This window comes from Megalobrama amblycephala, linkage group LG1, assembly GCF_018812025.1.
Source record: "Megalobrama amblycephala isolate DHTTF-2021 linkage group LG1, ASM1881202v1, whole genome shotgun sequence".
Taxonomy (NCBI): Eukaryota; Metazoa; Chordata; class Actinopteri; order Cypriniformes; family Xenocyprididae; genus Megalobrama; species Megalobrama amblycephala.
In genome coordinates, this window is record NC_063044.1 from 45,744,719 (window position 1) to 45,768,973 (window position 24,255).

General features: G+C 37.0%; 1 protein-coding gene across 2 annotated transcripts; it reads left to right on the top strand.

The window, feature by feature from the left end:
- The first annotated feature begins 109 nt into the window (after positions 1–109).
- abcc1 (ATP-binding cassette, sub-family C (CFTR/MRP), member 1) lies at positions 110–23,726 on the top strand. Of its 2 annotated transcripts, XM_048196085.1 has the most exons (32): positions 110–266; positions 2,404–2,580; positions 2,720–2,845; positions 3,129–3,266; positions 3,901–4,026; positions 4,116–4,177; positions 4,369–4,500; positions 4,633–4,860; positions 5,291–5,468; positions 6,193–6,354; positions 6,451–6,543; positions 6,638–6,841; positions 6,934–7,080; positions 7,280–7,367; positions 7,605–7,674; positions 8,498–8,624; positions 13,076–13,252; positions 14,052–14,219; positions 14,300–14,486; positions 14,704–14,745; positions 16,818–16,869; positions 17,298–17,436; positions 17,616–17,823; positions 18,598–18,908; positions 19,072–19,271; positions 19,381–19,507; positions 19,586–19,687; positions 20,719–20,865; positions 21,048–21,206; positions 21,656–21,822; positions 21,914–22,108; positions 22,255–23,726. In XM_048196085.1, exons 1-32 carry the CDS (start codon positions 219–221, stop codon positions 22,361–22,363), a joined length of 4,596 nt encoding a protein of 1,531 aa, XP_048052042.1. In that variant the 5' UTR covers positions 110–218; the 3' UTR covers positions 22,364–23,726. The 2 variants fall into 2 exon arrangements, with proteins under 2 accessions (XP_048052042.1, XP_048052049.1); XM_048196092.1 differs by lacking the exon at positions 14,704–14,745.
- Positions 23,727–24,255: the final 529 nt, after the last annotated feature.

Here is a 24,255-nt window from a genome sequence, read left to right on the forward strand (position 1 = left end):
AGAGTATAGCTTTACAGGCTACTTCCCTCATTACCGGCTTGCCATATTGTTGTGTGTGACTCCCGTTACGTCAGTTATTAAATTGATGAAGAGACAGCGCCCTCTATGCTTCATTTTATTTCCTTACAGGTACCCATCATCACCATAGCACACAGCAGTGGTTATGAAACGGAGGCAGTGTAAACCCAGCACGCTATAAGAGATCTTTCCTGTGGCGAATGGGTATTGACAGTTTTTGCAGTTTGGACGGTTCTGATCCGTTTTGGGTGAGTAAATAAACAGTTCTACCGTCATGAACTATGTTTTACCTACGGTATGTTGTTTTCAACAGATTGCCGAGGTTCACCCGGTTTGGGTTTCACAGCATGAGACTCTGGCTCTGTCTCAAAACATAGCGAGCTGCCTACCTAGACAGCATTTTTGGGGCGTCTTTGAACGATCGTTTCGAGGGTCAGATAATTTCCGGGCATCAAATGCGCTCATGAAAAGTTCACTTCGGTTTAAATACGCCTAAAACGCCGAATAATGCTGTCAAGGTAGGCAGCTCACTGGGGTTTGAGACGCAGCCACTGTTGCTAAGCTAACCGGTTAGCCACACAGCAAAGTACCAAATATGCATTTCATAACCCTCTGCGGACTTATACTCTGTAGTGTTGATATTTCTCTATGACAGTCTAACCGTCGCATATAAGAGCGATTTATAAAACGGACACCTGCTCAGTGTGTGTCTTTATCACCGTGTGAAGCTTAAGAGTTAACTTATCACTGCTCTAACTTGTTTTTGTTTAGCTAATTCCTCTCATACCAGACATTATCCTTTTAACTAGAGAACCTATGTAATTATGTGTCAAATTTGGAAAGAATTGAGCTTTATTTATTTGTGTTCCAGTTTGTGGAAGGTCTGACTTGTCTGTGGATTAACAGTATTAATTGTAGCCTGACAGGTTTAGATAGTCAATTTGCCCTTCAGGATCAGAGGGCCAAAATATTGAATTATAAATCACTCTGACAGATAACATGCATGCTAAGAAAGTGTGTTGCTTCTCTTGAAATACTCTCAGCTGTTATGTTTACTTAGTTAGTCCTTTGTTTGCTCAAGGATATAATGCAATGAAAGATTTTTCAAGTTTGTAAAGTTATAAAAAAAAAAAAAAGTGAACATGTCTTGTTCTTGTTTATCCCAAAAGAATAATAATAAAGTAAATATAATTAAATATCTTACATAAGTAAATTAAAGAATTTTGGAAACAAATGATCACAACCGTATTATGACATTATTTTAATGGCAAGTCAGCACATTTGAACTTAACTGTTTAAATGTTTTGCTATTTTGTTTTGTTTTACGTACAGTTCTTCTAATTTTATGCATTTAGTAAGTAATGTCAGCATTTTTTTTTTTTTACAAAATTATATAATGGTACAAATAATACTGCTATGACATTTAAACAATTTACAATTTAAATAATATATTATAATTATTTTTAGTCTAAATTTTTTCATGTTTTCCTTGTCATTGTACTGGGATTTTTTTTTTTTTTTTTTTTTACTTATTGTTTTTCCCTTTTTATTAATTCAGTAAATTTAACAATCTTTGTTATGCTGTAATTTTAATGTGCAACAAATATAGCCATGACATAAACACAATATACAATAAAAATATTTTACATTTTCATGTTTTTTTTTTTAATTTTTTTTTTTAGGGGAAATGTGTTCAGTTCTCATTAAAATATTATGTAGCTTTTTTGTTATACTTACTGGAATAACTTTGGTATAATTCAGCAAATTAAAATATATTATCAACATGTTGTTAATGATCATTAACTTTAACATCTTGCTACAGTCAGGTGAATTTGAGGTGAAATACGATGAATTTGAGGTGAAAGGTTTTGAAAGATTCACAAGATTGTTGTCATTACAAATAAAAAATGACGTCAAGGCTGTTCAAAAGCTCAAATGTCAAGAAAATCACATTTCATGTCCTGTTCTTGAGAATTTAGCCTTTTGTTTATTGATCTATTATTCGTCCTCAGAGACATGATAATGGGAAGAGGTTCTCCCTGCTGAGAACAAGATTAGATTTTCTTTGTAAGGAAAGGTTCAGTTCATTTTTTAGGCATGTTTTAGATGTCACTACTTAAAGGAGACTTTTTTTTTTTTTTGGTCAAGAAGCTGAAGACTCTCTATTGCGCAGAACAGGTCCTTGACTTCAGTTCTTTAAAAGATCTGCTCAAGAGTCCTGGAGTGTTTGCTCCTTGCACACACCATTAGGTCTTTGTGTGCTTTACCATTCGGCCAAGAGGTCTTTGCCTACTCCAGTTGTTACTTTGTTTCTAAGTTTCGTCCAAAGAATCTCCGAAGACGCAGAATAGAATGAAACCCCCCTTTATCTTCTCACGTTTTCAGGATTGGAACCGAACATGGCAAACACACAATCCAGACCTGACACCATGTTTCCAGAACACACTGCTGGTTTGGATACCCTGCCTCTACCTCTGGCTGTTTGCACCGTTCTACATCCTATACCTCAAAAGCCATGACTGTGGATACATATGTATGACCCACCTCAACAGAGCCAAAACAGTGAGTATTAACAAACAGGATTCCGGTACACAACAGTAAACAACTCGCTTTATCTAGCAGCATGCTTTGTAAAGGAGTTTCCTGATAAATCTACCAAGGTCAACAGCTGTTACAAGGTCATGTGACTCTCCTCCAACAGGTTATCGGGTTTACCCTATGGCTTATCTGCTGGGCAGATGTTTTCTACTCTTTCTGGGAAAGAAGCCGTGGGGCTACAATAGCCCCAGTCTACCTAGTCAGCCCCACAATGCTTGGCATTACAATGGTGAGACCTGTTCTTTCTCATTTCTTTCTTTCTTTTTTTTTCTTCACAAAAGGAAGTGTTGAATTAAACTACTTTGCTTGTAATTTACTCTTGTCTTTGCATTTATTTCATATTCAAATGACATGAATTTGTTGCTATTTCCTTGCCTCAAGGAAAGGGAAAAAAGTTATGCAAACGCGCCCTGAAGTCATATTTTTATAGTTGTCTATTCAAGTACTTTTATTAGCCTGATGTTTACAAAACTGAACCGTTTTGTAATTTAATATGTTTTTATATGTTTTAGTTGCTGGCTACATTCTTGATCCAGTATGAGCGGATGAAGGGGGTCCAGTCCTCAGGGGTGATGCTCAATTTTTGGCTGATCGCCATAGTGTGCGCTACGGTCACCTTTCGCTCCAAGATCCTGCTTGCGTTGAATGAAGTAAATATTGCTTTTGCGTTAAAACTGACATTTTCTGCAGTCAATCCACATTCATATGTAATTTGAAATCAGATTATTTTTTTGTTGTTTTGAGAAATTCACCTCAGTCTAGTTTTTTTTTGTCATTCAGAATGTGTTGCATATGTAATGTCACACAAACTGCACAGCGTATGAATACACACATTTTGGTTCATTCTGTCCTCATAAATTTCCTCATGTGATGTTCACTGTGTCAAAATTTATGCATGAGTGAATGAATCAGCACTTTTAGTTGCAGTATATTCACAAATGTGCGAAATGTCTCTGTCACTCATGATCTCTCATGTGCCATGTGGGTTCTGCACCACAGCACAGGCCAAATTTCCTGTCTCTTCCCACTGTGACAGCTACTCTTCAGTTTCTGTAGAAGAAAGTCTCTCGGTATTATGTTGACTGTTACGTCATTACTAATATAGCAATCGATACATAATCATTGATGCACAGGAAATTGAATAAACTGGATAAGCAAATCATAGTTCATCAGTTGCAAACTGAAAGTCAGTCCTAAAGTACCAATTGAAAAACCAAATCAGATTTGTCTGTAATGTGAGCAAAGCCTTAAAGTGTTGTTTGATCCAACTTTCTTTTTTTTCAGCCTGCCAGTGTGGATGTGTTCAAATATACCACCTTCTACATATATTACACCATGCTGCTCATCTCTCTGATCCTGGCCTGCTTGTCCGACCAGCCTCCGCTCTTTTCACAGGCTGTCAAAGACTTGGTTTGTGAACTTTACTTAATGAAGGTAAAGGTATGCTTCATTAAGTGGATGTTGAATAGATGGCCAATATTATGAATGTTTGTCTACAGAATCCATGTCCAGAGTTGGGAGCTTCGTTCCTGTCCAAAATCACTTTCTGGTGGATCACAGGGTAAACAAATAAAAATAATAAAAAATAAATTACTGCACATCTAGAATTGCCTAGTGGTTAGTGCATTGCCTCCAATGTATTGAGGTATCTAGAAGTTGTAGTCTGACTAACATTTTGCTAATGTTTTAAGCTCATATTCAGACTGGATGTTGTTTCTTGAAAGTTAATGCATGTCCCTGACTTTGCCTCAGATTATTGGTTAAAGGTTATAAAAGGCCTCTGGAGGAGAAGGATCTGTGGTCGCTCAACATGGAGGATAAATCTCAGAGAGTGGTGCCACAGCTAGTGCGACGCTGGGACCAAGAATGCAATAAGGTCAAAAGGTTAGACTTGAGGAGTTACTATTTTTTTTTTTTGTTTTCTCAAGGAGGTACATAGGTATTTTTTTAAATGAAGTCTGTGGATTTGCTACTCAAATGACTAATCCTCTGGTTGGGCTATGGTTTTTGTGTTAGGCCAGTAGATAAGACACTCTACTCCCCAAAACGAGCAGCAAAGGGCGAAAAGAAGGATGGACAACCAATAGAGGAGTCTGAGATTTTGCTTGTGAAAACCCTTCAGAAAACTGGTGATCCGTCTCTCTTCTGTGCACTCTGCCGAACCTTTGGACCATACTTTCTTGTCAGCTCTCTTTATAAGATTATTCATGACATCCTGATGTTTGTTGGACCTGAGATTCTCAGGTATGAATTTACAGCATCAAAATGAGCTATTTATGTTTTCCAGGTGTAATTATTCCCATCTGTGCTGTGTTCAGGAGCAATAGTACTCTGCAGGGGAAAGTGCAAGCCTTCCCGCTGCGTTTTCACAGTCATGTGGTTAGAAATGACTGTGGGAACACCACACTGTCATAACAACAGCTGTGGCTCTTAAAAAGAGCTCCAGTGGAGAGTTAGTTTTGGCATGCTAGAAGTCATGCCATCAAATTGTGCATTGGACCATGTTCAAATCCTCTCTAATTTTCTGAAAATATCACCTGAACTCTCGGCAGTAACCCTTTAACCAGTTTGTCCACTTTCACTTGAATGCAGAAGAACTGCATTCTGCTGCAACATGAAACAGCATTGGTGTATCAGTTTATTCTCACATTAGTTTGATTTTTTTATATCTTAGGTTGTTGATCCAGTTTGTGAATGATTCAAGTGCCCCCACTTGGCATGGCTACTTCTACACCACCCTGCTGTTCGTTTGTACCTGTGTGCAAACCCTCATTCTGCAGAAATATTTTCACGTTTGCTTTGTGACTGGCATGAGGTTACGTACGGCCATCATTGGTGCTGTATATAGGAAAGTAAGTGGACTCTTGATTGATAAAATGTGTATAACATGGTGTAATAAGGTGTTTGTGGACATTTCGAGAGTGTTTGTTACTTTCTTCACATTTAGAGCAAAAAACTTCGAATAATGCATTGTCCAATGTGAATGTGTCATACTTCAACTCCCAGAACAAAAACCATTTTATTTATTGAAATTATTTTTTTTTAATACAATACAGAATCTGACTTTTAAATTGCATATACGCTGCAGTTCAGAAGTTTAGGGTTGGCAAGATTTTTTAAATTAAATGTTTTTGAAATAAGTTTCTTATGCTCACTAAGGGTGCATTTATTTGAACAAAAATACAGTAAAAACAATATTATTATTAAAAGCTATTTTCTATTGTAATATATTTTAAAATGTAATTTATTCCTGTGATGCAAAGCTGAATTTTCAGCATCATTACTCCAGTCTTCAGTGTCACATGATCCTTCAGAAATCATTCTAATATGATGATTTGATGCTCAAGAAACATTTATTATTATTATCAATGTTGAAAACATTTGTGCTGCTTCATATGTTTGTGGATAATTTTTTGGTAAACAAGAAAATACAAAACAGCATCTCTATTTGATTTTGCTTAAACTAAATAAACACTATAAAAGTATTCATTTCTTTCCAAAAAAAAAAAAAATCTTACTGACTCACACTTTTGAACGGTAGTGTAGAATTATAATGTTTTCCTTGATTTTGTCTAGGCCTTGGTTATTACCAATGCTGCCCGTCGAACATCCACTGTCGGAGAGATTGTGAATCTGATGTCTGTAGATGCACAGCGGTTTATGGACCTCATCACCTATATCAACATGATTTGGTCGGCACCTCTGCAAGTTATCCTGGCCCTCTACTTCCTGTGGCGGGTATGTGTCCAAACAAAGGGGTCTTGGCTTGTTTAATTTGTGTGCTCGTTTCATTATACATCACAAATACCTGTTTTTTTGCTCTCTTGTTATCAGAATCTGGGTCCTTCTGTGCTTGCTGGAATTGCTGTGATGGTGCTGATGGTTCCCATAAATGCAGTCATTGCCATGAAAACTAAAACCTACCAGGTTTTTAACCTCTTTTCCTGCTCGACAGGTTTATTAGCTTCAATTTCTTTAATCATGTGATCATCATTGTTTAATCTGACACACTCATTCACAGGTTGCCCAAATGAAAAGCAAAGACAATAGGATCAAGCTTATGAACGAGGTGCTAAATGGCATTAAAGTGCTTAAACTCTACGCATGGGAACTGGCGTTCAAAGATAAAGTGTCTGCCATCCGAGAGAGTGAATTGCAGGTGCTGAAGAAGACTGCTTACCTTGGTGCCGTGTCCACCTTTACTTGGGTCTGCGCACCATTTTTGGTAGGTGGTGCCTTTGAGTGCATCATTTGATTAGAGTTCTAACCTCATGGTGTGGAGACATTTACTCATGTGATCTTGTTTATTTCACAAAGGTTGCCCTCTCCACGTTTGCGGTATATGTGTTAGTGGATGAACATAATATTCTGGATGCGCAGAAGGCGTTTGTTTCTCTGGCTCTGTTCAACATCCTGCGCTTCCCTCTAAATATGTTACCCATGGTCATCAGCAGCATGGTGCAGGTATTACTGTCTTTTTCTTTCTCTCTCTCTCTCTTTTTTTAAGCTGCATGTAAACGTCATAATAAGAATATGGTTTATGTTATGATAGCTCAAAAGGTTTTGGACCCAGAGCATCTTCTCAAGCAAGATGAGTGTTAATACGGTGATCCAGGAAATTTTTAATTTTGATTTCTGACTGAGAAATCTATTGCCTCCTTAGGCCAGTGTGTCTATGAAGCGTCTGCGTGTGTTTCTGTCCCATGAGGAGTTGGATGAAGACAGTGTGGAGCGGACAGCCATCACTGGATGTAAGTCCAGTGATTCACAAGCAGTTCAAATTTACAATAAAACCAATGTGCCGTGTTCAGCATCTTTTTTAAGATGCTTTGCTTGTTTGACTCAAAGCTCTGCAGTCCCAAAACAGACAGAAAAAAGTATTGTATGAGAGAGTAACACAGCTGTTCGATGAATCTGTGGGTTTAAAGTCATCACATGGGTTTTGATGTTCACTTAAGAGACTTCATTGTTGTTTCCTGCTCATTCAGCTCCTGACTGCATCAGGATTGTGGACGGAGCTTTCAGCTGGTCTAAAGACGACCCCCCTACTTTGAAGAGGTAACATCATTTTACAAGTACTAGATGATAAAATGAATAGCAATTTTATAGAGTACTAGGGATGGGAATTGTATGGAATTTTAAGATCCTGCTTCTAATGAATGATTCCATGAACAATGATTTTATTACTTTCGCAGAAGCATTAGTCCTAACTAAACTAATACAATATTTTTCTGATAACATTTTAATGTTTCTCACTATTGTTTGAAGTACAGTTTATTACAATAAAGAACCATTCACATAACAATGTAATGAAATTCATTTGCTTTTTTTTTTAATTTGGTTCTCAATTCCCAGCCCTATGCAGTACTCTAAGCAAATGTAGTTATACTGTATTCAATGCATCAAAATGACTTTTAGCATTGACTTGAATATTGCGGTTACATAGAGCAGAACCAGTGAAATGGGCTACTGAGGACATGACAGGCAAGTACATGTGCATGAACCCCGATACAGGAGAGCGTCAATTGCCAGAGGAAATGTAATCTGGTGAATCTCCATTGATATTAATGAGAAGGATGATGAAATTTGGGCTGCCGAATTTTCTTTTTAATCTTATCTTGATTTCTACCTTATCTACTTCAAATCATGCATTAAACCATGTAATTTGTCTTGCATCATTGTTCACTGTAAATTCAGTTGTTAATATCAGTACACACTAAAGGATTTGCCCATAATCTTCAATTAACAATGAAGTGAAAAAAGAAATCTGAATGAATGAATGAATGAATGAATGAAACGCCTTTATACCTTTTTGACACAATGCCGCCTATGTACACATGGTGTTTGAACTGTTTGTCAGCATGTTTCTCTCTCTCGTCAGGATTAATGTGTGTATCCCTGAGGGGGCTCTGGTTGCTGTGGTAGGGCATGTGGGTTCGGGGAAATCATCTCTGCTTTCAGCTTTGCTGGGGGAGATGCAGAAGCAAGAAGGAAATGTGTCAATCAAGGTACAGACGCAAGCTACATGCGCTACATGTTAGTGTTGGGTACGAGTCCACCTTTGTCGAGTCCGAGTCGAGCTTGTGTCGAGTCCAAGTCCTTAACCAATCAAGTCCAAGTCCTAGTCCAAAAAGGGCCGAGTCCGAGTCGAGTCCGGCCGAGTCCAAAATTATTTGAAATTGCAATTGACCTTTTGCAAAGACCCTCCCCTCTTAGTTACTTTTTGCTATGTCCGACTCACGCCTCACATCATGTTCTCACACAGTGAAAAAACATTGCGAAGCAAAGACTATGCCGACAGTGCACCAACAGACAAGAAAGAGCAGGTTACTTTCGATATGAAATAGTCTTAGCTTTCAAATTTTGTCATTTTTAAGAAATTCAAACAATAAATGCCGTTTTGTGGCAATTTAATGTGTAGCTGCTCAGTTCAAGTAGCATGTGAACTGATCATCTCTTCTAGTTATAGCACGAATTTAACATGAATGCAAAATATCAGAACTGCAAAAACTGACGTTAATCTAAATGGTTTGGTTTGTTTGTCAAACTAAATGGAGGATATCTGCATTGTGATTGGTCAGTTCGCCTGTCAATCAAACTCTGGTGAAAGGTCAATTGTAAGCTCAACACTGAGCTCTTAAATTAATATTTTAACCAAAACGATTGCAATGTACAGTTGCAATCATAAGTTTACCTAATGTACACCTTGCAGAATCTGCAAGGTAATGGTCAAGAAGGCAAAACAATGTCTTAAAGGGTTAGTTCACCCAGAAATTAAATTTCTGTCATTAATTACTCACCCTTGTGTCGTTCCAAACCTGTAAGGCCTTCATTCATTTACAGAAATCAAATGAAGATATTTTAATGAAATCTGAGATCCAATGCAACTACCACTTTCAAGCCCCAAAAAGTAGTAAAGACATCATTAAAGTAATCCATGTGACTCCAGTGGTTTAACCTCAATTTTATGAAGTGTGCTTTGTTTGTGCAAAAAAACTTAATTTACCACTTTATTTACAAAATAATATTATCCAAAGCATGTTCAAGCAACAATGACAGCTCTCGCATGAACACAAAACATGTGTGTCATGATGCTCTTGTGAATGCACGTTGTAGATCAATATTTTTGTAAATAAAGTGGTCTTTTTTTTTTTTTTTTTTTGCACAAACAAAGCACTCGTGTCACTTGATAAAATAATAACAGAGGTTAAACTACTGGAGTCCCATGAAGTGCTTTAATGATGTCTTTCCTACTTTTCTGGACCTTGAAAGTGGTAGTTGGAGTAGCATTGGATCTCTATGGAGGGACCGAAACCTCTCGGATTTCATTAAAAATATCTTCATTTGTGTTCAGGAATGATCTTACAGGTTTGGAACGACACAAAGGTGAGTAATTAATGACAGAATTTTCATTTTTAGGTGAACTAACCGTTTCAGAGCCAGGGGTAAACTTTTGAACATGATGGTGGTGGTGTACATTTTTCTTTCTTTTTTTTACATGATAATCTTATTTAGCCTTAAGGCAGTACTAAATGAACAAATTAACTTTTAAACAAAATATGAACAATTTAGACCAATCATCCCGTTCAAAAGTTTACACCCCCTGGCTCTCAATGGATATTGCCTTCTTGAGCATCACTGAATGTTTGCAGCTTTTGTAATAGTTGTGTTTGAGTCCTTCAGTTGTCCTCAGTGTGAAAAGATGGATCTCAAAATCATACAATCTCTGAGAGAAAGGGGTCAAATATGTAGAAGATGCTGGAAAACCAAAGAATTTTTGGGACCTGGAGGATTTTTCTGAAGAACAGAGCTCAGTTTAACTGCTCAGGACAAACAAGAGACTCATGAATAACCATCACAAAACAAAAAAACTGTCATAGATCATATTTTGTTTTTGTATTTTGTCTTATGGACTAGGCTACTACATAATAAACATCTGTCATGTGAAATAGCTTAGAGGTTCTAACAACAACTTCGTTCCAAGATAACATTACATCCTGTCATTTATTTATTTTATTTTATTTATTTATTGTCATCAGCAACTATACTAGCTTCATATCAAACATTGGTTTTAAAGCAAAAAAGTTCAAAAGAGGCAGGTTATATGTATAAGCAGAACAATGACAAATGTTTTTTTCCCTTGATACTGTCATTGCGATTAATAATGCTGGTTAATAGGATTTACAGTAATGCATGCCATTATTTTTGTAGATTACATATCCAAACTGTTTCCTTCATGTTTCTTGTTAACAGCCCCGAGAAACAAAAATGTTGCTATGTTACTATGTCAATTGTCGCAATTTCATGATTTACACAGAACAAAAATTTAGCGGATTCACTCCCACATTTAAATGCAGTTATCACTCTTAAAACTTTGCATTGTGAACGTGACTACTGGTCTTCTAGCACCATAAAAAACAAAACTATTATGCTGATTGTCAATAGCGTTCCCTATAAGCCGTCACTTACTTACTATGTTTTGCACTCTCATGAAAACACTTGTCATAAACAGTGAAGTAGTCCACACTGCACGGTGTATCTCTTATTTACATTGCGTCTAGAGTAGACTTTGCTGGTTATGAGGGGATTTGCGAAAGTATAAAGCTTGTGCTTATTCTGAACACATACATTTTGAGCGAATTCTCTGCATGGTGTCTCTAAAACGCCTCTGATCAGTCTGATGGGCCAACAGTGTTCACGCGCTCAACTTATGTCTGCGATTGGCTACAATGCTCAATGCTGCAACAATACAATCTAAGTAGTTTAGTTTAGTTTTTGAATAATACTATATTGTGTCCTTCAGTGCCCTGATTTGACTGTACTCTGGGAAATTTACCGAGTCCAAAATGTCCAAGTCCGAGTACAAATTCATCCGAGTGCATGACAAGTCCGAGTTCAATGAAAATTGGACTCGATTATGAGTTTGAGTACCCCAACTCTACTACATGTTGTATTTTTTTTTAATAGTAAGATCGCCTGAAATGGTTTTGAAAAATGTGAAATGTGAAAACAGTGTCTTTGAAGTTTAATAGAATATACACTGGGGCTTAGACCACTAGGAAAAATGCTTTTATTTTGCATTATTAATTCATTAATAAATATTAATTTTAATATTTTATTATGTATTAAATGTAATTTACTATATATTAAATATGGTATCCGCTATGTTATCAGGACCAAACATCCCCTTTTATATTAAAATATTATCATTAAATATTTAATAATATTTTATTACATTATTACATTAAATTAGCTTCTTAAGAATGTAATGAAAGTTGAACTTGAACTTCATAATGCCTTTGATTTCTTCCCCTTTAAAGGGTTAGTACACCCAAAAATGAAAATATTGTCATTTATTACTCACCCTCATGTCGTTTCACACCCGTAAGACCTTCGTTCATCTTCAGAACACAAATTAAGATATTTTTGATGAAATCCGATGGCTCAGTGAGGCCTGCATAGGGAGCAATGACATTTCCTCTCTCAAGATCCATTAATGAACTAAAAACATATTTAAATCAGTTCATGTGAGTACAGTGGTTCAATATTAATATTATAAAGGGACGAGAATATTTTTGGTGCGCCAAAAAACAAACAAAATAATGACTTATATAGTGATGGCCGATTTCAAAACACTGCTTCATGAAGATTCAGAGTGTTATGAATCTTTTGTGTCGAATCAGTGGTTCGGAGCGCCAAAGTCACGTGATTTCAGCAGTTTGGCGGTTTGACACGCGATCTGAATCATGATTCAACACGCTGATTCATTATGCTCCGAAGCTTCCTGAAGGAGTGTTTTGAAATCAGCCATCACTAAATAAGTCATTATTTTGTTTTTTTGGCGCACCAAAAATATTCTCGTCCCTTTATAATATTAATATTGAACCACTGTACTCACATGAACTGATTTAAATATGTTTTTAGTACATTAATGGATCTTGAGAGAGGAAATGTCGTTGCTCCCTATGCAGGCCTCACAGAGCCATCGGATTTCAACAAAAATATCTTAATTTGTGTTCTGAAGATTAACGAAGGTCTTATGGGTGTGGAACGACATGAGGGTGAGTAATAAATTACATTATTTTCATTTTTGGGTGAACTAGCCCTTTAATGACAGCAGCACTTGAGCTGCATGAACTCCACATGATTTGAAAATAATCCAAAAAGCATCTTGTGCTTCAGTTGAAGCAAGAACATCTGACCATCACATGATCAATATCCCAAATATACTTATTTGATTTAGAATGGTGCAGAATCTGAAATGCTTGACTTTGCATGTCATAACTTTTCTTTGTTTTGATTTCTTAAAGACAATTTCAAGATATTTAAGGTTTAAATAAAAGATAATAAAGATATAAGAGAAAAATGTCCGATTTTCAAATTGGTCCCCACTGTGTATTTTGATAACTCTAATAATGGGATAGTAAAGAGATACATTGAGTGTCTGACTGTTTTTCAGGGCTCTGTGGCTTACGTGCCTCAGCAAGCATGGATCCAGAACGCCACCCTCAAAGACAACATCTTGTTTGGTCGCGAAAGCAAAGACAGCTGGTACCAGAAAGTGGTGGAGGCCTGTGCTCTCCTACCAGACCTGGAGATCCTACCTGGAGGAGACTCAACGGAGATTGGGGAGAAGGTAATCATAGATTTTAGAATGATTCTTACACTTTCTCTCACACAAATACCCACAAGCTTCTCATTATTATTCCTATCTACAGTCAAACCTAAAATTATTCAGACGTTTTTGATATTTTTGGTATATTTTTACTAGTGGGTGCAGGACACTATAGTTCATTTATGTAAGTGAGGATAGCAAAATAAAGTAAACTGTGACGACATATACCCAAAAATTCGTCATACAGTGGACTACCAGTAAAATTGATACAAATTTGGGACCAAAAATTATGAGTTTATCATGAGCATTGTAATGTTTAAAGCAGATATCATAGCAAATGTCGGTAGACCGGGAAGATTTTAAAATGACCGGTTCATTCATAAATCCATACGATCCTACCTTCATCCTGTGGAAATACAAACCGGAAGACAGAACACAACGAGCGCAGTGCTGAAAATGGGTGGGTCTACATGAGGTCTATAAAGGGGTTTGTTTTTTTCACACAACATTTTATTCTTAAAAACATTTTTTTTCCCCTGGCTTTTGACAGCATGTCAGCAAAATGAAACAATTTTGAAACTGGCTTTATTCAATGTTTAGAGTTTTATTATGGAAATGTATGCAAATTACTATATATTTATTTAGATAATGTATCATTTGCATATTTAAACAGAACATTTCAGAAAACTTGTAATACAAAACAATTGTCAATGTACTGTGATTAAAGAATAGGATTTTTTTACCCTATTCACCTCTGGTGTCTTGATTTAAATATATAATAACAGGTAATTGGGTTAATCGTGTGACATTGTAATCTTAGGGCGTGAATCTGTCTGGAGGTCAGAAACAGCGGGTGAGTGTGGCCAGGGCTGTGTACTGCAGCTGTGCTGTGTATCTGTTGGATGACCCGCTCTCTGCCGTGGACGCCCATGTAGGAAAACACATCTTTGAGAAGGTCATCGGACCTCAGGGCTTGCTACAGGGCAGAGTAAGGCCATTTCCCATATATTATCTAAATATGTATACATCTCTTATAGACATTTCACATCACACGTGGTGTTTTTTCAGACTCGGGTTCTGGTGACCCATGGGTTGAGCTTCCTGCCCCAGGCTGACCTGATCCTGGTGATGGTGGATGGAGAAATCACAGAGATGGGCTCTTACACCGAGCTGCTGGACAGACAGGGCGCCTTCGCTGAGTTCCTGCATACCTACAGCAACACAGAGCAAGAGGAGGAGGAGGAGTCAGTGGGAGGTGAGGCTGGTCTCCCCATGCCTGTACTTCTTTCATGCTTTCATGCATCTGTCCTTTCACAAAACCATTGCCTCTGAATGATTACTATTGTTCACATTGCGTGTGATCTTTTTTCATCCCAAGTAATCCACATCTAGAGAAAAATCTTTTTGTTTGTCTGTATGTCTTCATCTCCATGTTTTCCTATGTTTTTGTGTCCCCTCTGTTGGCTCTTCAGAAGAGGGAGGGGAGACAGAGGACGAAAAAGGGAAATCTGAAGGTTTGAGGGTGTAATTGGTCCCCAGGCCATATAAATTGAATAGGTCTGCATGTACTGCATGACAGAGTAGGGCTTAATATGCTGGTCTGAGGCCTGAAATATTTAAGGTCCAGAATGAGTTAGATTCTTTAGTACTTTCCCACTTCATTACCATTGGACTATAGCTCACAACCCTAAATTTACCTGTTACACATCCTTGCACTGTGCTCCATTTTGATGGAGTAAGTGGTACTCCTTTTCACAGTAATATAATTTGATCGCATATCTACTTGAGAGCCGAATGATGAGGGAACTGACTAGTTGTTACTACATAACTCGCATAATATGCACACAACATAAATGTGCTTTAATGAGAATTTTTGAGAACATACACTATCATTCAAATGTTTGTGGCTGGTAAGATTTTTTTTTTTTTAAAGAAGAATCTTATACTTGCCAAGGCTGCAATTATTTGAGCAAAAATAAAGTAAAAACCCTAATATATTGAGATTTTATTAGAATTTAAAATAAATGTTTTCTTTTTTTAATATATTTTTATAATTTACAAAGCTGAATTCACATCCTTCAGAAATCACTCTAATGATTTGGTGCTCAAGAAACATTTCTTATTAATGTTGAAAACAGTTTTGCTGCTTAATATTTTTATGGAAACTTTCAGGATTTTTTGTTGAATAGAAATAGAAATATTTTGTAATTCTGTACTGTCACTTTTTTAAAAATCATTTTAATGTGTCCTTTCTGTATAAAAGTAATAATTTCTTGATAATCTTACTGACCCCATACATTTGAACATTTTTACATTTGCATTTTAACATCAAAAGTCATTTAATTCAACATATTTATGCCATCACAGGCTGCTTTTAATGAAATGGTCTAAAATAATTTAAATATATAAAATATAAAGTATAAAAAGCCTTGTTTCTATGGAAATTACCCAGAACAATTCGTCCCAGGAACTTTTTTTCCTAGGAACTTCCCCCCCCAAACCTGTTGCTGTCTGCGTTTCTATAGCAGTTTAAAGTATACCATGAAGATTAGTCTGGTGGCGTAGGACTGCACGCAACTTTCCAGATCCTGCTGGATTTCGTCCTCTGCATATATGTAGGTTAATAAAGCCTGAACCTCGTCGTCAGTTCATCAGTCGTATTTTTAAACTTCAGTGTTGATTCGAATAGCAAACTCTTACTGCATGCACTGCAACAGGCTTTTGCTGCGTGAACTCAACCAGTCAGCATGTTTTGCACCCAAGTCCCACCCCCGAAAGTTCCTGAACTTTGAAAATGTACTACCTCGTGAGCAGGTACTTTCTGAGGGGAGAATTTTTACCCTGAACTTTATTTAGACCCATCTTCCTGTGGTCGAAACACACCAAGTGCCACCCCAAAGTCCCTGGTTCCTAGGGAAAGTTCCTGCGGTGGAAACAGGGCTTAAGTTATTACAGTTCTTTAAAATTCACAAATTAAAATAGCATTCATTTGACACATGATATTTGTAAATAAGATCATTTCATTTCTGGGAAAGGTGTTTGTAGTGTGTGTAGGACATTTACACTCATCACTCTCTGCTAGAATGGAGCACTGTGAATGGGCTTCAACCTTTTGACCTTCACCAGTCTTGTCACTGTGGCAGTTCTCCATCCACCTGACTTGTGTCTGAGATGCTGGGAACTGTTACAGCACAGCCTGCTGGTGATTCTTCTAACCATAACCAACACCTCTGAGACTATAAACATTGCTTTAGTGTTTGTGGTTTTGTCTCTCAATTAATTTGGCCTTAGAGGTGTGGTTGCTTAGAAGCAAATTATTATTGCCTTTTAATGCCATTTTAAATGTAGACGTTTGTACTCAAGGGCAGACCAACACTTTAGTCACTGTGTGATTACAAAAAATGTTGAAAAAAGGTTGTTGTTGCATAGGTGCTTTTGAATGACATGACTTCTATATATATAATAGTGAGAATGATTGAGTTCTGTTAGAATGGAGTCAGTGGTGTAAGTATGGACATGGAATGGCATGAAGCATGTAATTCTAATGTAATTCTGTCTGATTTAGTCAATATTTTCTCATCCACAGATTCAGTCCCACGGAAAGGACTCGAGAATGGGGGGCCTGCTGCCTTGTTGGGGTAAGGGATCCCTGATGTCTTTAGTAGTTCATTTCTTTGTTCAGCAGTGAGTCATGATTTGTGAGCTACATTCTGTATATGTCTTTTGATGTCATATGACAGCTTAGTGTGGAAACGTAACTGGTTATTCACTGGTAATTTCCTCCTGCGTGAGAACCGTTGTGACCAAACCATGAGTCCGTGAATCATTCGTTGCTACATTTCTCATGAATTCCAAATGCTGCCCATCAGAACGAAAACCAAGAACAAAACCATGTAAACCCAGTGCATCAGATATGCACACTCACTCGTTTGTGCTAGATACTATAATTTCTTGTTACGGTTGATTAGGACACCATCTAATATGTAACAACCACTTAATGTTTAAGTCATGTACTAATAATATTTTGACATGATTGACTAGCCTTGTGTTTGTCTGTGTCCTGTAGGGAGAGTCAGAACGCTCTTAATGCAGCAGGCACAGGTAAAATACAGAAGACTGAACCTAACGAAGCTGCTGACGCAAAGAAGACCAAATCTGCAGAATCTGCCCGACTGACTGAGGCAGACAAGGCCAACACTGGCAGGGTATGACTCGGCCTTCTCTATGTCAGGATGTGAGAGCATGATTCCCTGAGGACATGTTGTTTGTTCTTGATTATGTTCAGTAGTTTCTCTCAAAATCATGTCTAGGCTTAATTTGTGTCACTTGAAACTAACTGGTTCCTTTTGATTCTGAGATTTAGTGAATGATGTTTGTTGTGCAGGTGAAGCTGTCTGTGTTTTGGGAGTACATGAAGGCTATCGGCTTGCCGCTGTCCATCTTCAGTGTCTTTCTGTTCTTCTGTCATCACCTGTCCTCTCTGGCCTCAAACTACTGGCTCAGTCTCTGGACAGATGACCCTGTTATCAACAACACTCAGCCCAACAGAGAGATGCGCTTAGGGGTGTATGGAGCCCTGGGACTCTCACAAGGTGATTTTTAAAAGGACTGATATTCAGTCGGTTGTGTATGATTTGTATAAATTTGCATTTTAAATTCCTGAACGCTGTTGTTAATTTGACTACTTTTACTCAAGGTCAAGTGCATTACACAACTTTCTTAAACGTTTTACCATAGTAAAGCTTTTAGATGTAGTTATATGGATATATTCATACACCATAGCTATTTGGTATACTAATATTGTCCATATTGAATTGCAAAAAGAAAAAAAAAGTTTAACATGAATATTTTCAGTTCTGTGAATATTTCAATTGAAAACATTTCAGAATTTTGTTTATAAACAATAATAAATCATTAATAATAAAACTTGCTTTTCAAAAATTATTTTTATTTTTTAAATCTTTATTTCATTAGCACTTGGTTAAATGTAACTGCCAGTTAATAATGATAGTATTTAAAAACAAAACATAATATTTTGAAAATAGTGAAAATTTGTTGAATTAATTTTAAATATAAAATTGTGTAAGAAATGTTTTCAATTAAACTTTTTGCTGGTGGTCAAATTAAAAATACTAACATGTTAAATTACAGCCCCTAATATTGTTAATTTAATGCATTTTTTTCAGTTAGTGCAATTAAACATTTTTGTATCCAAATTTTGTTTTGTTTTACTTCTGTATAGTTCATTTTTATATATGTATATTTTATTTATTATTATTTTAGTAAATTAGTCCACAAACTAATCTGATTCTGAAATAACATTTTTTTCTTTCTTTCTTTTTTTTTTTCTTTTCTCTCTGTGGCAGGCATTGCAGTGTTCGGCTATTCTGTGGCGGTGTCTATTGGTGGGATCTTAGCCTCCCGCTACCTGCACCAGACAATGCTCTACAATGTCCTGAGATCGCCCATGTCATTCTTCGAACGCACACCCAGCGGCAACCTGGTCAATCGATTTGCCAAAGAGACAGACACCATTGATTCGGTCATCCCTAGCATCATAAAAATGTTCATGGGCTCCATGTTTAATGTTCTGGGCTCATGTGCTGTCATCCTCATCGCCACGCCGCTGGTAGCCATCATCATCCCCCCTCTGGGCCTGCTGTACTTCTATGTACAAGTCAGTCAGTTATTTTACCTTGCAAATGCTTGTTAGGATAGGCTAGCAACTCTTTAGGCTAAAATATAATGTTGTATCAGTATTTTACATTCAAATAGAAAAGATTTGAGAGAGAGAGAGAGATAGAGTAGCTGCTCTAATGTGGTCTTTCTGTTTTTGTTAGCGTTTCTATGTGGCGTCTTCCCGGCAACTAAAACGACTGGAGTCTGTGAGCCGCTCTCCGGTCTATACGCACTTCAATGAGACGCTGCTGGGAACCAGTGTGATCAGAGCATTTGGAGAGCAGCAGCGCTTCATCAGGGAGAGTGACGGCAGAGTGGACTACAACCAAAAAGCTTATTTCCCCAGCATTGTAGCTAACCGGTGAGAACTTTTTTTTTTTTGTATTAGGTCTCATTAACTAAGATGTATTAGTGTTTTGTTGTTCAGAAAGTTGATGTTTTCTGTGTCTTTGTGCCTCTGTGTCCTGCAGATGGCTGGCGGTGAGGTTGGAGTTTGTGGGGAACTGTATTGTGACATTTGCAGCGCTTTTTGCTGTGATGGCTAGGGACAGTCTGAGTCCAGGAATCATGGGGCTTTCCATCTCCTATGCGCTACAGGTCAGTCTGACATCTACAAATGTTGAGATACAGGGCAGATGTCCATCCAAATTCTTACTACTCTTGTATTTCACACAGGTCACAGCATCTCTAAACTGGTTGGTGCGGATGTCCTCTGAGCTGGAGACTAACATAGTAGCGGTGGAGAGGGTGAAGGAATATGGAGATACAGAGAAAGAGGTCAGTGCACCAGCAGGCAGATTGTGTGTGTTCATGCTGTACTTCTGTAGAGTCCAATCTGTGATTAGCCCTGTTTCTTTATCTCACACTGTACTAGAGAGATAAGAACAGTTAGCGCACAGGGAGGGGCGAGGAATAGTTTATGTACAGGATGAGGCACTAGTTTCAAGAAAGTTGACGTTTCCATGGACTTTTTCTTTGCCAACATGAGGATTTTAGGTTAAAATTTATATTAATGTGTAAAGGGAATGTGTATATCTAACTGAGATCTTGTTCAATCTTTACCATTTGGTAACTTGACCACTGGTCAAGTCTTATCATTTCTAAAAAAAAAAAAAAAAAAAATCTTTATTAGTTCATGATAAATGGACCTGCAGTGTGACAGATAAATTTTTTAAAGTACAAATATGCCATATTATTTATGTGTATTACATACACTTATTAAATGTTACATTTAATCATATACACTACCATTCAAAAGTTTGGGGTCAGTCAAAAAAAAGTTTTTTTTAAGAAAGTTATTCTTTTATTCATTAAGGATGAATTAAATTGATTGAAAGTGACAATAAATACATGTAAATGTTTAAAAAAATATTAAGCAGCACAACTGTTTTCAACATTGATATTAATAATAAAAATGTTTCTTAAGCATCAAATCATCATATTAGAATGATTTATGAAGGATCATGTGACACTGAAGACTGGAGTAATGATGCTGAAAATTAAGCGTTAATCACAGGAATAAATTACATTTTAAAATATATTACAATAGAAAACAGTTACTTTAAATTGTAATAATATTTTAAGATATTACTTTTTTACTGTAAAATAAACACAGCCCTGGTGTTTGAACGGTAGTGTAATTAGAAATATTAGCAGATTAAAACAGTATTAGATGTCTGCTATGAAATGTTATAGTTCGTGACAAATTCAAGTATTTCAGGTTAACTTCATTTACTTCTTGTTTCAATGTTAAAGATGGATTGTTGAGATGTGATTGGTCTGTGCTGTATTGATGTGTCTGTTCACAGGCTGAATGGAGGTTGGAGCATTCAACTCTGCCTGCCGGCTGGCCGACCATTGGTCACATTGAAATCCGCAACTTTGGCTTGAGATACAGAGAGGACTTAGAGCTGGCTATTTGTGATATCTCGGTCAACATTGAGGGAGGAGAAAAAGTGCGTGAAACCATTTCAATATCCAAAATCTGTTCATGCTTTGACTTTATCAATAAACAATGATCATTTAGGAATCTTTTCACTTATTTTTCCTATAATTTTTCTCAATCGTGTGTGTGTGTGTGTGTGTGAGTGTATATATACACACATATATAATGTATGTATTTGTGTGTTTTGCTTAGGTGGGAATTGTGGGTAGGACAGGAGCAGGAAAGTCCTCTCTAACATTAGGGCTCTTCCGCATCATTGAGGCAGCTCAGGGGGAGATCTGTATAGATGGAGTGAACATTGCTGAGCTGGGCTTGCATGAGCTACGATCCAGAATTACAATCATTCCCCAGGTATCGTGCTTGAGTAGACATAAACACTCATTTAAGTCACTCATTTGCTGTTATCAAAAATACAGTTGTCACATCATTGTTTTCTATGGAGTCCCGCACATGACATTCAGGAAAAAAGTTTGTGTGCACAATTTACTAATTAATTCCCTCGATTTATAAATCATGCGCACGATTTAATAATTTGTTCCCTTGATTTGCTAAATCATGTACATGATTTATAAATTGAGGGAATTATTAAATCGTGCTGACTACTTAATAAATCGAGGGAACAAAATAGCAAATTGTGCACACAATTTCCTTTTTTTTCCTGCATGTCATGTGCGGGCCTCTGTCGTTTTCCTTTCAGAATATAATGATTTTATTTTTGCAGTTAACTTGCCAATGAAAACTGAACTACACTGTTTTTGTTTGTCTTTTATATTTATATCCACCTTGCCCTACTATCTCAGGATCCAGTGCTGTTCTCAGGTTCCTTGCGTATGAATCTGGATCCCTTCGATGGCTTCACTGATGAGGAGGTGTGGAGAGCTCTGGAACTCGCACATCTCAAGAACTTTGTGTCTGGCCTGCCTGACAAACTCAACCATGAGTGTTCAGAGGGTGGAGAGAATCTCAGGTACAAACTCTTGACAAGATTCCTCCCTCTTCTTGGCAATGTTCTCCAATACCTGATCTGATTGTTTCTTACTGGATTTTCTGGGCTTCAGTTTGGGTCAGCGGCAGCTGGTTTGCCTGGCTCGAGCTCTCCTCAGGAAAACCAAGATTCTGGTTTTGGATGAAGCCACTGCAGCTGTGGATCTGGAGACGGACAATCTGATACAGTCCACTATCCGAACTCAGTTTGAGGACTGCACCGTTCTGACCATCGCACATCGCCTCAACACCATCATGGACTACACAAGGTAATCTTTATATTTATTCTTTGTTTTTGGAATAATGAATCTGCAAAAATATGAATTGAAAAATATATAAATAACAATAAAATATAATATAAAACAATGTTTTATTCTAATAATATTTAATAAATATTTAATATTTTTTTCAAAAGGGTGCTGGTTCTCGATAAAGGCCAGATGGCAGAATTTGATTCTCCATCCAGTTTAATTGCCAAGAAGGGAATTTTCTACAAGATGGCCAAAGACTCAGGTTTGGTCTGATAATTAGAGGGGCCAAAGAGCCCTCTGCTCATCTAGGACATATCACTGGCCATGGAGAGTGGACCTGGCGAGACATGGACTCTGAAGGTACCTCTTCTGTGGGCCTGGAGCTCACACACAGTGTGAATATGACACCACTCCATTCTTATGATCCTCAGCTACCGTAGCCCTCCGTTTTCAAATTTTAAAGGCTTTGCTACATTGAAGATTGTTTGATGCCATCATTTGGGATGTTTGAAACTAGTTTGATTTCTTCATAGCCATGTATTTGTTGTCAGTTTTCATTTGAAAGACTTCTCATTTTACCACTAAGCCACACTCTTTCTGCTAGTGGTTTATTGTTAGTGATGAAAACCTTTATTTTTGCAACATTGTTTCACTAGAAGGAGTAAAGAACAAAGTTTCTTTGTTCAGTGTACCATTGATGCAATGGTCAGATGTATACTGACCAAATAGCTGCTGGGAAATCCCTCCATGAGCGGGAGGGGCTTCATCCCAAGCCAAAGTTATATATTTTAAGCTATTCTCATCATCAAAGAAAGGTTCAATAAAAAGAGACTTTTGTCCAGATAGCCATTGTTTTCTCTCAGTTAAACTTTATTTATACTTTAAGAATATCTGTTACAAAATTTATTTTCTTTTATTTTATCGTATAACATATTTATTACTGGATAATTCCCACTGATGGTGACTTAAGCCTCGTCTTACCAATATCATGCAGTAGAGGCTACATTGGCCTACTGCTTTCATTGGTGAATGTATTTAGCTGGCGTATTTGATTTATGATCTGTTTACTGTTATTATTTTTCACTGATCATTTCACCAAAAACAATGAATGCACTTATTGTTCTGTATGAAAAAAAAAAAATTCAAACCAGTGTGGGTTTTTTTTTTTTCAGTTTTGGTGTGGGTGATATTGTTTTTAAAACTAGTATGAATTGTCCTAAACCAAATTAAGGTCAGATACCCAAGTTGTAGTAGTTCTGTAAGGACAGGTTGCAGATGGCTGTACCTGCTGAGCTGTGTGATGTGTGCTTCACTCTGTATGCTGTATACCATACATCTGTTGAATGTACGCTTGAGTGCGCCATGTTGTTTCATTCATCAGTACCTCCACTCTAGATCATGTAAGCCTTTTGAGTAATTTTCAAGGCCAATCATTTTTTTTAAACAACTGACAAAGATGGATTTAAATGAAGACAAAAAAAAAAAAAACTATGAAACTCTGATTTGTTACATATGATTTGTATTTAAGCATAAAGGTTATTATTTGATATTTGCATACATGCACTAGTTTTAAGTGTACTTAGTTTCATAAATCAAGCTATGTAAAGAAGAAATATAAATAAATTTTTTGTAAAGAGCCCTTAGTTTTTCTTATCTTTTTTTCTCATTGTACTTAACCTTTTAAGAACCTGATTTCTTATTTTGTCAGAGAGAGAAAGAAAACAATTATTTGAATCAATACTACCAACATTTATTTTACTGAAGCTGTCCAGAGAATAAAAAGAGCATTTTCAAGTCTGATAGTCACACATTAAGTGTGCATGGAAATGTTATAAATATATAAAAAATACACTTATCATACAGTACAAAACACATAAATACTGATTTAAAGTTTTAGAGTATGGAAAAAGTACTAGTATTAAAACAGACAAATTCTGTATAAGGATGGGTGTTGCATTGTTTTTAAAGGCAGGAACACACCAAGCCGACGGTCGGCCATCGGGCAGTTTTTCTTCGTCGACCGACTAAGTTTTCTCAGTGTGTTCCGCACCATTGGCTGAAGTTGGTCCTCGTCGGCCTTTTTTCGGCCGATTCGAATTGTTGAATCGGCGTTGGAGCTCGTCGGTCCGTCGGGCCATCTGATCATTCTGATTGGCTGTTCAGCT